The sequence below is a fragment of the Sebastes fasciatus genome, chromosome 18, assembly GCF_043250625.1.
Source record: "Sebastes fasciatus isolate fSebFas1 chromosome 18, fSebFas1.pri, whole genome shotgun sequence".
Classification (NCBI taxonomy): Eukaryota; Metazoa; Chordata; class Actinopteri; order Perciformes; family Sebastidae; genus Sebastes; species Sebastes fasciatus.
The window spans coordinates 18,435,330-18,453,220 of NC_133812.1; the positions used below are offsets into that span (position 1 = coordinate 18,435,330).

The window sequence follows — 17,891 nt, forward strand, 5'->3', positions numbered from 1 at the left end:
TAAAGGACAGGGTCATCCTAGGTGAACTTAAAATGATCCGTCTCACACAAACATGTTTATATGAATACACCATGTGCAGCCCTCCAGCGTAATGAGTGAACAGTAGGATTCATCGCTCTCCTGGCCCCCGCTCCCTCAGCAATAAGGTGTCCTGTGAGCCAGATTTACCGTGTTTTCACTCCCACTCCCAGTGGTACAAGTCCTAATGTTGCTCTATAGGTGTGTCTCAGCTGGCAGGAAAGAGGACACAATGAGACATGGCCTGTTGCAGGTCTGCAGCTACGGTCTCTATGTCTTTCTGACTGAGCTGACCATCGTCACGGACCATTAAAAACGGCCTGCCATCTATCATTCAGCCGCAGCAGTCACCTGAAGCAGCAGTGGGCGCAAAGCTGACAAGCTTCGGCAGTAGTATTGTTAAAGAAAACAAATTTCCCTGCTCAAGGATCTCATGGGGGAATACAAATCCGTCTTGTTACTCCACTCGTGCACTGTCTGCAACCTCTGGGGAGCAAAATGGATTGTCCGGATGATATTATATACAACCTAATTCAGCTCCAGCCAGTGTAGAGAGACATGAGGCTTTAGATTAGGTAGGAGCTCCAGTTTGCACAAGTCTAACATCATTTAATCACTGTACATAAACTAAAAAAGGGCCAAAATAAAAACAAAAAAGAAGAAATTCGCATAAAGTTTACACATGATGTGTCTTGCATGTGTGCACACTGATCTGCAGCCTCATGGAGGTGACAATAATCTGTGTATGTGTAAATTTAGCACAGCGTGGAGATTAGTGTGAGCTGGTCAGGCATCCCGCGAGGGGGACAGCTGAGCACCTCGCTGTGACGCAGCGATCTGGGAGATCAGACGTCACATGGAGACAGACAGGATAAGAGTGAGAAGCCAGAGGACAGCGAGGGGCCGGAGGGATCACGGGCAGAAGAGGCACATGCACATAATGCGAACACATGCAGACTTGATCTTCATCTTCATTGATTATTATGTGCTGCACGGTCATAGACGAGTACCGATGAAAATGAGTCACTAGTATGCAGTAAGTGATTAGTGCCAATGTGCTCAGAGACCTATTCAAAGTACCTTAGAATGAAATATAACAACAATTTGACATTTTAAAAATGCAGCACGTGCATTCAAGCCAGTCAAACCTATACTTAGTAAGAGAAGAACATGTTTACAATCCCTTTAATTCTGCCCTTTGGCCAGTGTGTGGCCATTGACAACTTCTCCTTGGGAAGTTGGCACCGTCTCCACGCCTGCAGTGCCTCGCTGTTGTCATTGCAGCCCTGGCCTCTTGCTGGGACTTGGAGACTGGGAGCTGAGCTGACCCCAGCAACTTAATTGAGGAGACCAAATCAAATCAAAGGACGGCTTTGGGTTACATTGGAGTCAGCAGAAGTGAGAGGACACTGTGACAGTGCAGAGTCACAGTGGTGCAGTCGTGAGCACATGGGTCCATGGCAACACTGGTCCCTGGCAGGGAGGTTACGAATGAGTAGGCTGGACTGGTAGAATAAAACCTCAATGTTTCAAAAGTATAGCCAAAGATCACCTTGTCACATTTTTACAAACTCATTGTTGTTTTTTTTGCTCACATCTATACATGCACATACCTAAATGACACTACACACACTGCAAGGTGAAACTGAAGTACACATGCACTTGCTTTAAGTAAATCAAGGGTTTATACTAGGGCTGTCAAAGTTAACGCGATAATAACAAGCTAGCGCAAATTCGTTTTAACGGCACTAATTTCTTTAACGCATTAACGCAACTTGCGACTACTAGGTTGTAGCGGGCTCAGTTTGAAAGATAGAGTGAAGATACTGACATATGAAACTAGGGAAGATGGCTAAATAACGCTATGAAGTTACGCTAAATTTTGGTGAGGAAAACCTGGCATGGCCATTTTCAAAAGGTCATTAGTCATAATGACCTTTGAAAATTAAGTCCGCACACTGACACACTGACACACTGACAGCTATTGTTGCCTGTTGGGTTTGAGTTTGCCATGTTATGATTTGAGCACTTCAATAACAGATGCATCAAAATAGATTTATCCATCAGTAAAACAGAATTAAAAAAAAAAAAATTAGAGAAAGACGCATATAATAGCAGTTATAAAAAGACTGATTGAAAAATGTTGGTCCCACGCTTTACTAATGAGTGAAGAATCATTTGAAAGTCAAGACCAACTGGCCGACAATAAAATCAGATACAGTGCAAGCAAGCGAGAAGGAGACACTCTCCCCTTTCCTTCCACAACTCCCTCTACCCTCGCCTCTGATTCTGCGTCTGACATGATATTAAATCAGACGCAAAACTCAATTAAAGAGAAGCGCTGCGCTGTGCTGATACAAAAGCAAGGAAGCCAGTAGTCGGGCCGGAGTGATTTGCAGCGTGACAGAAAGGGCAACGGGACGGTCGGGACCTTCGGGGGAGATAGAATCTGAAATGTTTATGAGTAAAGCAAGTATGTGATAAAACCTTAATCAATACCAATATCTGATTATTATCACTGGGTGTGATGCAACAAAGCTCGAGGAAAGTAGCTGCTGGGCAAACCGTGTACTCTGGGTGTTGGCAAGGTGGACACACTGACTTGTCTGTGCAGTTAAATGCTTGAATATCTTGTAATTCGTTATTTAATGTATGCAGATTATTTGGTTGTATTTTCTCCTTACAGCTGTTGAGTGCATGGCTGATATGGTGCGGGCTCTACATCAGATTCAATGCCAAAAAGACTAATAAATTCATAATGATATGCTGTTTACTGTATGTCCCTGTACACTGCTCATAGGTATTCACTTACAATAATGCCGCAAGGATGTTAATGATACTAAACTGGCGCTTTAAACCAAATCTATAAAAACTGCAATATGTTTTTCTCAGGCAGCCTCCAAGTTGTGATGCAAGATGACATCATGATAGCATAAATAAATCTGTAGCATCACAAAACAATAACTTGTCTACAGTTTGCCATGTTGTATTTGCCATTCCTTAGATGTGTTTCTGGACTGTATTCATTTATAAAACAAAATGTCAAAGCAACGGGTTGAACTGAATCAAACTGACGAGTAGAGAAATGTGTCAGTTTGTGTTAGGCAAATATTGAACTTCTGTGGAACATAAAGTAGCATACAAAACAAGAAGAGCAGTCTGGTGCTTCAATTTTCTATTTGTTGTCTTCACAGCCGTTTTCTGTGTTGGCTGGAATGAGGAGCTTTTATCCTGCAAATAGCACAACTCTAAAACAAAGTGAACCTGCACTGTACAGGACACGCCGTCTCTCTTGGAAAATTCGTAGCGAGCAGCAGACAAGTGCACCTGGATCTGAGGAAGCAGCCGAGTCTGAGTGTTATGCAACATGTCCTCTCCAAGGATGGATTAGTAAACTAAAGTAATTTCCACTAAGCACATTTGGAGAGACCATTTTAATGCAATGAATGGGTCGTGTGCTCTTCAATCCTGAGCAGGGCTTCTAAAGTCAAGAGGCCAGACAAGGAGAGAGCAGAAGAAAGTAATCTAAAGGAAGACGTGTCAAGGCAGGGTAGTGACCAGCACAGGGGAAGAGATCATGATAGAAGGAAGAGGAGGATGGAGAGCTGTGGTGCAGAGGAAGGAACTAATTAGGCAATGTAACAAGACCAGGGAGCACAGATAAGTGTCTGGACATAGGTGGTGATGGAAGCTGAGGTGAGTGACTCAGAGGAGAAATACAGCACAGCCCATTAAAAGTGATGACTTTACTCCAACTTTCCTCAGCTTGTACAGCAGGAAAAATGATGCTGCATTATGCCCTTCTTGCAATCCATTATTATGGTCCCCATTAAGTCTGAACAGACAAGTTAGTTGCACTGCACCACAAAAGTCATCCAGTATCCTCTTCCTCCTCCCTGCCCATTTAAAAAAAAAAAAAAAAACGTGCAGGTCCCAGATCAGTGCTGGTTCTTGCACAGGCCATCTACCAGAGATATAAACTCATTTATTTATGAGGCTTCGCCTGGAAACAACTTTTAATGCACGAAAACGTCACACAGCACTAGTGAAAAAATTAGAGCGGAACATGGTGGTGGGGTTCATCTTCGAGTGTCCACACAGCCAAAGTGACGTCACATCATTTGACACGTCACGTCACTACGCGGACGCAGATGGGCGGACAAAATGAAGAAATTTGAGGAGCTTTGAGAAAGTCTGTTTGCTGCGAGGAGAAACCCTTACGGAGTATAAAAAATGTCCTCGTCATGATTCCACGTCAGCTCATGTTCGTGCAGCCGTCCTTGCGGAAAGTATAACCGAAGCTTCAGAGAGTGATGCATTCCCTCTGCAGCAGCATTAGTAGAAAAGTGCACAGACCATGAAAAGTCAAACATTTTCAGACAACAACAGCCCAAAGAAGCTGCACTGCGCATTGAACCTACTGTACATTAAGTACTGAAGTGGTAAACATGAGCTGGTGCCCTGGGGTCACCTGTTTCATTGGGATTAAGACCTTAGACAGTTCTGCCTTAGCGAAGAGCCTGGATCTGGCCTCAAAGGGAAAACCAGCAGGTGGGACTCCTTCCTTTGGGCAATAATTTGCCCGTATGACTCATGGGAATGGTAGCGAGGCGTGTATGAATGCATGTTTTTAACTGTCTGCACAACTGTTTCAGAAGTCACACAAGACTTCTCATCCGTCTCTAAAATAGGAGCTTCGCTCACCACAATTCATAAACACAATGACATTGTGCTGAGGACATTAAAAGGATGCATATTTTTAGCAACCAAAGTGACAACATCATCCCTTGAGATTGTCTCTTAATGTTCTACTTTCTTTCACAGCATTCATGCTGAAGAAATTGGAGTTGCGCTGTACTTTCTAACTCTGAGCAACTACTTACTGTAGCAAAGATACACCTAAAGACCAATGTTGTAGCAGCCTTAAAGAGGCTTTTACTCTTGAAAATAAACAACTAAATATATTAAGATTTTATACTTATAAACAGTATGCAACCACCTACAGCACACTGATCTAGAATGGAGCAGTGGATATTTTCACTAGAAATAAAAGTACTTCCCTCACATAGTAAAGCACGAATGTGTGATTGTAACGTAAGACAAATAGCACAGCTAGCAGTTGATGGGATTCTGACAGACAATTTGCCCAAACTCTGTGTTGCGGCCAACATTTCCTTGTCAACATGCTGACAGTCATTGTCAAGCCTGTCTCCGATGTTCAGCTCTCGTGGAGAGTGAGTGGACTCCTAGTGACTATCTGCTCAGTCTGTTCAGCATCTGAGGGCACTGTAATGGAATAAAAAGCACTGGATTGTCAAAAGAGGCGTTGATCTATTCTGAGGCACGTCCCAGAGGGATTACGCTGCAGCATCACAAGTATAGTCACATAGAAAGACGTAAGACATATTGCTTTCATCTATTTTCAATTTTATTTTAAGCGTAGTGCAACTAACACACCTGCTGATAAAAGGTCAGTAGCTCGGTTTAGAAAACGATATAAAAATAGTATCAGGACATTTGAGGCTAAATTTTCTTTCAATAGAACTTTATTTGTCTGGTTTATTTATTTTTAGTCTAAAAAGAACTGTTCCTCAGACAGACTGTTATTTTGTCTTGTAATTAGGGCTGTCACGGTTAACGTTACTAATTTCTTTAAGGCATTAGGGCAACTTGCGATTTTTTGATTCTATCGGGTTCAGTTTTAAAGCTAGAGTGAAGATACTGATGTCATATGAAACTAGAAAAACCTAAGGAACCCATTGGTACCAACCATGTCATACTATCTTGTCACGAAGGAGGTTAAATAACGCTCCAAATTACGCACAATTTTGGCGAGGAAAACTGACATGGCCATTTTCAAAGGTGTCCCTTGAACTCTGAAACATACCTCAACGCAAGTTATGAACGTTGTCGTCCCTACCGCATTGCATTGTGGGATATTTATGCCGCCGTAGTGTCCAGCGTAGCTTACTGTAATATTTCACAGAAAATAGTATCCAATTTATGTACCATTGGTTTCATACTAAGGTTTTCGGACATACAAGTCTCACACACTGTTTTAGCGTACTAATAGCATTTTAGTATGGAATTTCGGATGCAACCATTGTGTACTTCTATGCTGATATGGAGTATAGCAATAACAATAGTATGCTGACTTGACAGTGTGATATGGGTCTGAGCATTTCTGCTAAGCAACCAAGCTCCATGAGAAACACAAAGCATTGAATACAAAGTAGTTTTCTCCTGACACCCACTGTGAAAAGATGGCTGTGGGAGACAGAACAAAAGGAGCATGGCACCACACACACCTTGTTCCCTTTGAAGCCGTTACCTTGTAATTATCTCTCTCACCCTGGCTGAAGGGGAATTAGACACAGAGGACGACAAACCTTCATCAGAGATGTGCTACATGCCTCGGACCTGCAAAGCCTTTTCATTATCTGAAGATCGTGAGAGCCTTCAGAATAGGTGCTACAGCAGGACAACAGCTGAGCTTCACCACAACACAAGATGCTTTCATCTTGTAGTGCAATGAGTGGAAACTGGGTGGACTCAAGTGTAAATCAAACCCTTTATCCAAGGAGAGGCCGTGCAACAATCCACAGAGATACAGTCCCCTACCTGTGTGCCATCTTCTTAACTGATGTCTGACGGCTTAAGATCCGCCCTGTACTTTACTACATTGCCCGTATTGGGCCGAGTCCAAAAGACACATCCATTCAGACGCTCGCTTACATTAGAATGATCACAGGACACTCTGGTCTATACATCAACAGGAGTAATGGCCAAACTTAAGGATGCTGGCATGAGTATTGATCTTGGCAGGACTGGACTCCTATAGGATGAGTTCATGTTGCATTTTTCTGTGCGTATGACTTGAGCTAATTTACGTGAAAGGACACTCGTCACCAACGACGTCAAGTGTTCAATGACAGTGCTGACGTTTAAAGGACAGGGCCGTCAGGGGATTTGACTGCTGAGTGCGCAGTTTGCGAAGTCAAGAAAAAGGTCACCAAATGTATTGACATAGCTCTTTAAAAAATACATTTTAAAAAGGTAATAATGTTAGCTTGAGGAGAGTTTTGGCCTGTTCTAAAACCTATTTTAATACCTAGACAGTACTGGAGACTATATACCAAGCTCTGGGGGTCATTTTCCCTGGTGTTCTTGGACTGTGTACTGCTGCAAACAGCATCCCTCCTCTCCTCATCAGAACTGGGATAGAAAATGACATGGGTGAGTGAACAGATCTGTCATAACTTGACAAAATTCATTAGGCAGTGTGATTTCCACGACTGTCAGAAACCCCAAATTATGCATAGGATGGACGAGTGATGGATTTCGCATTTCCCAAGGCATTTATTTATTGCTTTATATCAAATCTAGAGTGGAAGTGGAGAGGACATTACTACTTTCATTACTGGTGCTGCCGGGCTGAGGGCAGTGGGGAAATGTGCGTTTTCTCCCAGTTGTGTGTTTAATGGGGAAAGCATCTTGATAGATGCAGAAAATTAAACTAATATTTATCTTAACAGCGTTACTGCAAAGTCAGAGACACAGTCGGACGCAACTGAATAGTGCAGCGAGGTGCAGACCAGTGTGAGCTTCAATGCAAGTCCATCAAAATTAAAACATCTCTCCTCCTGCACACCATGCTTTACTCACCAAACATTGATGATGACGATGGAAGATAAGACTCAAAAACATTTGGGGTTGTGTCCTAAATTCCATTCTAACATGCTATTTAGTATGCTAAAACAGTATATGAGATTTTTAAGTATGTCTGAATCCTTAGTATGAAACAAATAGTATGCAAATTGCATACTATTTCCGGTAAAATATTACAGTATGTAAACTCTGGACAGCGGCAGAAATATCCCACAGTGCAATGCGGTAGTGACAACAATGTTCATAACAGACATTGACGGACGGCTCTCTAATATCAATAACGCTTAATTTGAAGTGTAAGTAGAATATTTCACTTTGCTTTATATATAAAGTATTTTTAAAATTAATTCAGACTAGGGCTGTCCCAAATACCATTTTTTGGGCTTCGAAGCTTCGGTGAGAAATATTCAAAGGTATTCGAAGCTTCGGGACAGTGCCGCTGCTGCACCACTGTACACACAAGCACCTCTACACATAAACAGTGATATCCGTCTGAGAATAACTACTAATCATTAATGTTGAATATGAATTGTGGGATTATTCCTTATTTCATGGGCTAATTTGGGATTGATACATTATTATTATTACATACTTTTGCAAGCATTTGAATACCGATTTAGTGGTTGATAACCATGGCAACGGTCGAAGCTTCGAAGCATTCGGGTCAGCCTCAGTTCAGACTTTATGATTCTGGCATGGGTTACCATGGTTACACGTCTCCAACCGGCAAGGAGGATCTCAGGAAGTGACGACGTAAAATACTGCTCAGTGCGTCCGAAAAGATACATACTGCTGTTTATTCACACAAAAGTGTGTTGAACGATAATACACGTATTGGATATGTAGTGCATAGTAGTGGACGCAGTCTTGGTGAATAAAGCATGGTGAACTGAAGAGGTGCTGCGCAATGTGTTTTAATTCTGATGGACAGCTTTTGCATCTGCAACACCAAATGGGGATCCGGTTAAAACGAAATGCAACAAACACCAAGATCATTTAACTTCCATCACAGTGATACTGGTAACTTTAATACACAAAACATATGTGCGTCATAATGAATTTCAATCTGCTTAAATAGGTGGATAAAGTCTAATTCACATATGAAACAAACTGGGTAAATCAGAGCTATGTAACCTCCTCCACACTGCATGCACCAAAACAACAAAAAGGAATATTTCAGTACTTGGACCATATTCAAGTGGGCAGCGTTAAATGACATTTGTGCTGCGCTTCAGTCACTCTCTGTAGGGATTCATCCACTCTCCCCTCAGCTGCCTTATGGAATGCTGACACAGCACCTTGCTCCATCTGACCAACAGCTACACCCACTAAAAGAGAAAACGCAACCTGTGTGCAATCGCCACTTGTGCCAGCGCTGCTATATACCAAGGGGAATATTCATATACATGGCGGGGCAATAGACCTCGACATTACTCAGCTGATCTATCCGACGACAAAACAAATGGCCTCAGTGCAGTAGCTGTGGGAAACTTTGGAGTGTATCATGGTGAGAGATAAGAGCAATGCCAGAGGGAGGAGAACTGAACTGTTTTGACTAGGAGCAGCAAGGAGATTCAATGCAGGGGTGTCAAACCATGAGCCACAGAGTATGCAGGTCTTACTTCCAACCAAACACAACAAAAGTTAAAAGCTAGTTAAAACAGTGAAATCATCTCCTATAGAAAGAAACTCTCGGCGTGCCATGGCACAGGGTCAGACACCCTTCAGCTAAAGTGAATCATCTTTGTGCTGGATAAGATACTTGTTGCCAAACAGCTGCCCTAAAAAAAGTTCAAAGACTAGCAGCTTCAAGGACGTTGTTCTGCACCTTAACTTGCAGCTGGGAAAAAGGAAAAAATTACATGAAATCTGCTACGGCTGTACTCTGAAATAAAATTTTTGTGAGCTCAGAGTGCTACTAGTAATAAAAAGTAATTTGCATTCCCCCCTCAGGAGGTTTGAGCACACTTTTTGAAGAGGATCAATGAGCTATCATCTTATGGATAAATGTAGAGAGACTGATGTATTGAGAGCTGCAGCAATTATTCAATTAGTTGTATTAAATTGATCGCCAACTATTTTGATAATCGATTAATCAGTTGGAGTAATTTTTTAAGAAGAAAAAGAAGTCTAAATTCTCTGATTCCAGCCTCTTAAATGTGAATATTTTCTGGTTTCTTTACTCTATGACAGCAAACTGGATATCTTTGAGTTGTGGACAAATTAGTCAGGATGTCACATTGCAACTTTTACAATGATTTTTACTCAGATTTATGGTTTGTTCTTTATTTTTCCTTTTCAAAACAAATATCAGTGGGGCTATTTTTAATTGATTAGGAATGACCTCCTCTTACCTCGCTGTTGTGTCCTCTGAGGTTGAAATTGACTCTCTGTGGGGTGGGCCGGTCCCGTCTGCAGTGGCTGGACGTGAACGTGACCCCGACGACTCCTCGACCGTTCCCGGTAGCCAGCCAGCCCTCCTCGTAGTAGCGCTTCCTGCACACCGGCTTCTCCTTCTCGCTCTTGGGCACCCGGCCCTTCCAGGACAGGCACAGGATGTTGGAGTCGCTGCAGAGGACCGGGCCATGCTCCACGGCGGCGAACATCCCTGCAGCTCTCTACACACCCCCGTGGATAAAAAGAAATACCCGGAGGAAGGTCGGGGGGTTCTTCAGAGGGGTCGGTACCGTTATGAGCGCCTCTGCTCCTCCGCTGAGGTTACTGGTTCGGTGTCGGATGTGAGACAACGGTGCATAGTACTTGCGCGTTCCCTCGGCTATCTCGGTGATTTGCAATACTGATTAAAAGTGAACACTTCCCAAAAAAAAAGTGGGTCACAAAACGGTGGACTTTAGCGATGCTGGATTGAAGATATCATATAGCCGGCTGCATACACAACAAAAAGGCACTCATTCAAGTCATTGTGATGTGTTTGATCAAGTGAGCTGCCTTGTTGATGATGTTTCAATGACAAGGCAACGCATGAGAGTACCGGATTTAGAAATCCACTGTGGCAGATTCTCTGTCAGCTGATCAAAAACAAACAGCTTTATCTTGTAGACTCATCATCCATCCATTCTCTCAACTCAACGCGAACCCAGTGCTTCCAGTCGATGTCCAGTTCAGTGTGTCATTTCAGGGCTCCGTGTCCTCCTCATGCGACCCCATGCAGCCGTGTGTGTGAGAGAGAGGAGGAGGAGGAGGAGCAGGGACTCCATCAGCTGTCAGCCCGCAGGAGAGCCGCTTCTCCCGGTGACGTCATCACGTCAGCCAGCCAATCTGCCTTTTCAACCCACCTTGGGAATCCCATGGAGGACTGTTGGATAATACAAAATTAAATTTAAAAAAAAGGAATTATCAAACAGAAACCTTCGCTACCAAATAAACAAGCGTCTGTTATTTAAAAAAAAAGAAATTAATTGTTTTATGGAGCAGAAAAGCGGTTTAAACGGAAGCACTCATCAACCGCCTACAGCCGTTAATTTAAATATTAATGCACTAGCCCTAAAATTAACCGTTACTTACTTCGAGGACTATCCTGCTCAGCGGAAGGATATTTAACTAATTTGCTGAATTATTAAGAAGAACCATGTATCATTTAGCTCCGGTTTTAGCTCCACGGATGTACCAAAAGCGACAGTAAAAGAGAGAAAACATCAAAAAAATGTGATAAAAGAGGGAAGAGAAAACAATATTAGACAGACACTAATGTACACTAACGGCCGTTAAGATTCACCTGATCGTGAATCGACTCTTTTTTTATATATTTATTGTTATTTTTGTTATTATATATATATATATATATATATCTTGTCCTAATTGTTTTGTTATCACTATTATGTAGTCATATTATTTCTTTATATTAATCTTGTCTCTATAGGTGGAGGCTTCAGATGAGCCCAGTGGGTATTTTTGCCTCTTCTTGCCCTATATATTATTCATTTATTATTTTTGTTATGTTGTATAGTCTTAAATTGTGCAAAACAAATAAACAAATAAACAAATAAACAAAATAAACCTGATGCTACCAACGGTCAACTGACAATAAAAATAACACCCGTTGGACAACTGACGTATGAGAATATATGGATTAAAATCAATTGTCATAATGATAAAAAAATGTATTTCCACTCAAACTAAATTATAGAGATACATAAAGATATTTATTGTACCGTTAATGTAAAAGAAAGACCGTAACTGACACTCAAAAAGCCTGTGAGATGATGCCAAAATAGCCTCTTTTTTGATATATTTACTGTATTGTTATTATATATATATATATATATATATATATATATATATATATATATATACACACATCTTGTCCTAATTGTTTTGTTATCACTATTATGTAGTCATATTATTTCTTTATGTTAATCTTGTCTCTATAGGTGGAGGCTTCAGATAAGACCAGTGGGTTTTTGCCTCTTCCTGCAATGTATATTATTTATTTTTATTTTTTTGTTTTGTTATGTTGTATAGTCTTAAATTGTGCAAAACAAATAAACAAATAAAACTGATGCTATCAACTGAACACCCAACTGATGTATGAGAATATATGGATTAAATCAATTGTGATAATGATAGAAAAACAATGTATTTCCACTCAAACTAAATTATAGACAGCAAAAGAGATACATAAAAATATTTGTTGTACAGTTAATGTAAAGAAAGCCCGTGGGATGATGCCAAAATAGCCCCAAACACCCATCACCGCCGTGAGCTGCCTGCTAGCTAACAGACACCTAGATCCTGGATGTTGGATCAAAAACAGAGAGCTGTGTGCTCCACTGATGTAACAAAGCGACAGTAAAAGAGAGAAAACAACAACAAAATGTGATAAAAGAGGGAAGAGAAAACAATATTAGACACTCTAACGGACACTAACGGACACTAACGGCCGTTAATATTCACCTGATGCTATCAACGGTCAACTGACAATAAAATAACACCCGTTGGACAAACTGATGTATTAGAATATATGGATTAAAATCAATTGTTATAATGATAAAAAACAATGTATTTCCACTCAAACTACATTTTAGACCATAAAAAAATATGTGTTGTACCGTTAATGTAAAAGAAAGCCCGTAACTGACACTCAAAAAGCCCGTGAGATGATGCCAAAACACCCATCATCACCGTGAGCTGCCTGCTAGCTAACAGACACCTAGATAGATCCTGGATGTTGGATCAAAAACAGAGAGATGTGTGCTCCACTGATGTACCAAAAAGCGACAGTAAAAGAGAGAAAACAACAACAAATGTGATAAAAGAGAAAACAATATTAGACAGACACTAACGGACACTAACGGCCGTTAAGATTCACCTGATGCTACCAACGGTCAACTGACAATAAAATCACACCCGTTGGACAAACTGATGTAAGAGAATATATGGATTAAAATCAATTGTTATAATGATAAAAAAACAATGTATTTTCACTCAAACTAATTTATATATCATAAAACATATTTGTTGTACCGTTAATGTAAAAGAAAGCCCGTAACTAACACTCAAAAAGCCCGTGAGATGATGCCAAAATAGCCCCAAACACCCATCACCACCGTGAGCTGCCTGCTAGCTATCAGACACCTAGATAGATGCTGGATCAGAAATAGAGAGCTGTGTGTGATCAAAACATGTCAGTAAACGGGATTAATTCCCTGTTTTAATGTCGTCTTTGTGCACTAATCTAGCTAACCTGAGATGCTCGGGAATGCAGCTAGCTTAGTTTAGCTAACGTTAGCATCCCCATCCACAAAGAGCAGCCCAGGAGATAGCTAACCGGCTAACAAGGCATATGAAACGGAGGATGGGACACGGGCAGGAAATCGGTCTAAGACGCATGCGCAGTGTAACTGAAGCTGCGGTCGTGCGTTTTGATTGGCTCAATTTCGACCAGACTTTACTGCGCATGTGTGGTACCTAACACAATGACGTATCGCTAACGCGTGTCTTCACCTTCTTCTATAGGCCTTGCCGGCTAACAGACCAAGCTAAACTAAGCTAGCTGAAGCTGAGCCTCCATCAGCGGAGAGACTGACTCCTCCGTCTCCGTTCATCCGCCGCTGGCTACTCGTCGCTAACAGGCTACGACTAGCTATTCATAACACCCGTAGGTCAGTGGTCTAGTGGACAAAGTGGAGGAATAATAACAGACCTGTTGTCAACAAAGAAGGAGAAAACATGAATGGAGAGTGAGGAGCTCTTACCTCTCTGCTCTGCTCTGCTCTGCTCTCTGCTCTGCTGCTTCTCTCTGCAGCCTGCTGCTGCTCAGCTACTGTCTACTGTGACTGTGTAACACTGGCAGGGCCCTACAGCCGCGTCATGTGACAGCCACGTGATTTACACCAATTAAATTATCACGCAGTTCATTCACATCAATAACTGGAGTGTTTTAACTTTAATCTCATCTTCTCACAAATGAAGATGATTTGTTTCATCATTGTCAGATCCTATTTTTTTTCTAACTTTTTTTATTCAGTTGTTGACATTGGTTTGCCCCAAAAAATATATAAAAAATATTTTTCAATTTTTATTTCTAAAGCATTGGATTATTATTACTGATGCATTGATGAGTACTACAGTTATAATGATGTAGCTGCTAAAAATTGAGCTGATTTTCCTTTTAGACTGCTGGGTCATTTAATCTATGATGGCCTTTCTTCAAACGAAGAAAAATCACAACTGTTGACTTTAAAGGTAAATTTCATTGTAGGATACACAGTATATATATATATATATATATATATACACACACACACACACACACACACACACACACAGTATAAAACCGTAGACCTCTATCAGACAGAGAACACACGTAAGTCCCAACACTAGACAGTGTTTTAGAGGGACAAGAACTGCTATATATATATATATATATATATATATATATAACAAAATTAACATTACATTATATATATAAATATATTTATATATTTTTCTTTAACTTTATAAATATACCCCTGATATATATATATGTATATATATATATATTTATATATATATATATATTTATATTTTGTATTTTATAAATATACCCCTGACATATATATATATATATATAATGCAATGTTCATTTTTAATGTTCAATGTTCATTTTTAATTATTTGATTGTGTATATTATATTTTTTCTTTGTTATGTTATGTATATTGTTTGGACCCAAATGTTTTTATCTTTTTTGTATTTACTGTATTTATATGTGAAAAAAATATTTTATTATGTATTTTTTTACTTTATAAATGTACCCCTGACATGAGCAGTTTTGTATGTATATACTGTTAATGTACTTATTTTTTCTAAAATAAAAAATAATAAAAAAACATAATAAATAAAACTGAGTTTCCCTCCGGTACACAGGGGGGCAGCACTGCAGAGCTAGTTTTCCTTTTGTGTCCCACCTTCTCCTGAAACATGGCAGCTCCCATGGCTCTCCGACGAGAGTTATTCTCTCTTACAAGGATACTCAGTGGAATCTCACATTTGGTAAAGGAACTAACATATTGTTTTTGATTTGTACAACATCAGTTGACAGTTTGAGAAGTAACAGTTAGTCAGTAAATGTCTCAGTGTGTTCACTGACAGCAGCTGTAGCATGCTGGTTATACAGTAAATGTCATCTCTAACGTTACTAATGTACCTTTATTTACAGGGACCGACAGCTTCTGGCTCCTGTTCAGGTCACAGGAAATGTAATATAATCAGGTAGGTCACAGTTTTTCTTCTCCACTCGTTTCTACCTATTTTTTATTAATAATAGTTTCACATTAAAAAAAAACCCATTTTGTATACATAAGTACAGGAAAACATTATCATCTTTTCTTGTTAAGGAAACAAACAGACAAACAAAATCAAGTATAATAAGATACTAGTATTATACTAATAATAATAGTAATAATAATAATAATACTAATTTAAAAGAAGAGACATAAAAAGACAAACAGACTTAAAAAAACAAACATAAAAAAACCCAACAACAATAGACAATGTGTGTTTGTATGTGTGGAGATAGAGTATTTTCTAATCAATTTCATTATCGTTTTAAAGTTTTACATTCATAAATGTAAATTTGTGAAACTAAAACCTCACTTTAATGTTTTCAAGAAAGAAATGGAACTATATTAAGACAATAACCTCAACAAAATACAAAAAAGCTAGTAAAACGGTGAGACTGTGCTCCCAATTTAATGTTTTTAAGTTACTATCTATTTATTTATTTATGTATTTATATTGACACCTGGTATGCTTTATGTCACTTAATTTTATTTAATTTTATGTTTATTTGTTTTTATTTAAATTATTTATATCCCTTAATTTCCTTTATATGCATTTACCTATGTTTAACAGGATTACGTGTGAAGCCAATACTAAAACCAACTACTGCATAAGCAGTCATCTCACAATAAAGTTACAGAATTATTTTGATAACAAATGTTATATGTTAATTATTCACTGTGTCCCTGCAGGTCCCATCTTCCGTTGGCCTCCAACGCTTCCTTCCACACAGCAACAGTGTTTTCATCAACACCTTCATCAGTGAGTTACAATTTATTCATCTCAGACTGTTTTTAAACAGCTCAATATTAACATAATACAAAAAAAAGTGAGACGCCAACTCGTGCATGTATCTTGTTTCCTGTTTACGTTTGTTTCCTTGCAGATCACCGTCACAGAAGAGCCCGACACGCTGCTTCAGAAGGTGTCGCTGTTGGTCAAAGGTCATGACACGGCCGTGTTGGACAGCTATGAGTTCTTTGCCAGCATGGCGGCTAAAGAGCTGGGCATCACTATCGACAAAGTGTGAGTACTAATAGAGTTAAGCTGCCACACAAGACCGTAGCAATGTACATTATGGTATAATCTTTCTTACGGAGATTGTTTTGATGATCTTTTTTTTCCCTCTGCCACAGTCATGAACTTCCCAAACACATGGAGAGGTTCACACTCCTGAAGTCAGTTCACATCTTCAAGAAACACAGAGTCCAGTACGAGATGAGGACACACTACCGCTGCATTGAGGTGATGAGCCTGAACAGGGCTGTTTACATTTAATTCAATTAGTCACCATTTGTTATTTAAGCCTCACAATCTGCTACGGAAGAAGTACTCAGATGTTTTACTTAAGTAAAAGTAGTGATACCACAGTATAAAAATACTGTTACATGTAAAAGTCCTGCTTTTTAAAGTACAAAAGTATTAACATCAAAATACACTTTAAGTATCAAAAATAAAAGTACTTATTTTGTAGCGTAGCCCATTTTATATTAATGTATATTTGATTATAATGATTTATGTATTAATGTGTACATCACTTTAATATTATGCAGCTGGCTAATTTTAATTATTACATTCAACCACTGCTCCCAGTGGTTTGTGATGATTCGGTCATGAGTCTGAAGATGTCTCTTGTGTTGTAGCTGTCTCATATAACAGGCTGCACAGCTCAGGTGTACCTTGAATACATCCAGAGGAACCTCCCTGAAGGTGTAGCCATGGAGGTGACAAAGGTAAGTTACTGCAGAGTCACTCGTACGCCAGTAACAATCCCACCTGCTCAATCTAATTGTGCATTCAAACAAGCTGAACGAGCGGATTACATTCCACCTTTTGTTCATGTCATCAGACCGCCATGGAGAAGGTTCCTGATCACATCCTTGAACCCATGTGGGATGACCACCCCGTTGATGACAAGCCCAGCCAGTGATGACCAACAGACGCTTATTAGATGTGTTTTCTCAGACGTCAGTGAATATGTTTGTTAAATAAGAAGACGTGGACAAAAAACCTGCAATATTAACTTACTGTACAGTTGTCATGGACTCGTGAACTTCTCATCATATAGATTTCAACATTATCATCAATACAGAGTTGACCATCACAGAATAAAGGGCCAGCTGTAGAACTTGCTTTAATGATGTCAACATGTAACAGTCTTCATTTACTGCCAGTTGTGTGTTTTCATTGTTTTTTTTCTGTGGCAAATCAGTGTGGAATCAAATGTTGTTGTTATTGTTTTTTCAATAAATAAATTCTGTTTAACTGTCTGCAGTGATTTATTTATTTATTTTATTGGTTATTTTTGCAGGGATGGCACACATTAAAAACGAATGGCATCAGTTAGCTAGAAGCTAATTTGCATCTGTTGTCCCTGGACAGGTGTACAAAAAAACAACCACATGACACTAAATACACTATATAA

At 39.7% G+C, this 17,891-nt stretch overlaps 2 protein-coding genes across 3 annotated transcripts in view; one reads left to right on the forward strand and one right to left on the reverse strand.

Annotated features, from left to right (window-relative positions):
• tulp4a (TUB like protein 4a) overlaps positions 1-13,917 on the reverse strand; it is a 38,357-nt gene extending 24,440 nt beyond the window's left edge. For both annotated transcript variants that reach the window (XM_074614965.1, XM_074614964.1), the window contains exons 1-2: positions 13,902-13,917; positions 10,041-11,002 (exon numbers count right to left, since the gene is read on the reverse strand). In XM_074614965.1, the coding sequence (XP_074471066.1) occupies positions 10,041-10,292 (252 nt within the window). In that variant the 5' untranslated portion in view covers positions 10,293-11,002; positions 13,902-13,917. The remainder of the gene's footprint in view (positions 1-10,040; positions 11,003-13,901) is intronic.
• Positions 13,918-15,042: 1,125 nt separating this feature from the next.
• Positions 15,043-17,736, forward strand: mrps10 (mitochondrial ribosomal protein S10). The gene is made up of 7 exons (XM_074616014.1): positions 15,043-15,178; positions 15,345-15,397; positions 16,159-16,228; positions 16,353-16,492; positions 16,603-16,711; positions 17,110-17,199; positions 17,316-17,736. The coding sequence occupies exons 1-7, from the start codon at positions 15,107-15,109 to the stop codon at positions 17,394-17,396; spliced, it is 615 nt and encodes a 204-aa protein (XP_074472115.1). The 5' UTR covers positions 15,043-15,106; the 3' UTR covers positions 17,397-17,736.
• Positions 17,737-17,891: the final 155 nt, after the last annotated feature.

Coding starts and splice junctions, on each gene's coding strand:
- mrps10 (XM_074616014.1), top strand. CDS start 15,107: ATGGCAGCTCCCATGGCTCTCCGACGAGAGTTATTCTCTCTTACAAGG. Junction 15,179..15,344: donor TCAGTGGAATCTCACATTTG/GTAAAGGAACTA, acceptor CTTTATTTACAG/GGACCGACAGCTTCTGGCTC. Junction 16,229..16,352: donor TTTCATCAACACCTTCATCA/GTGAGTTACAAT, acceptor GTTTCCTTGCAG/ATCACCGTCACAGAAGAGCC.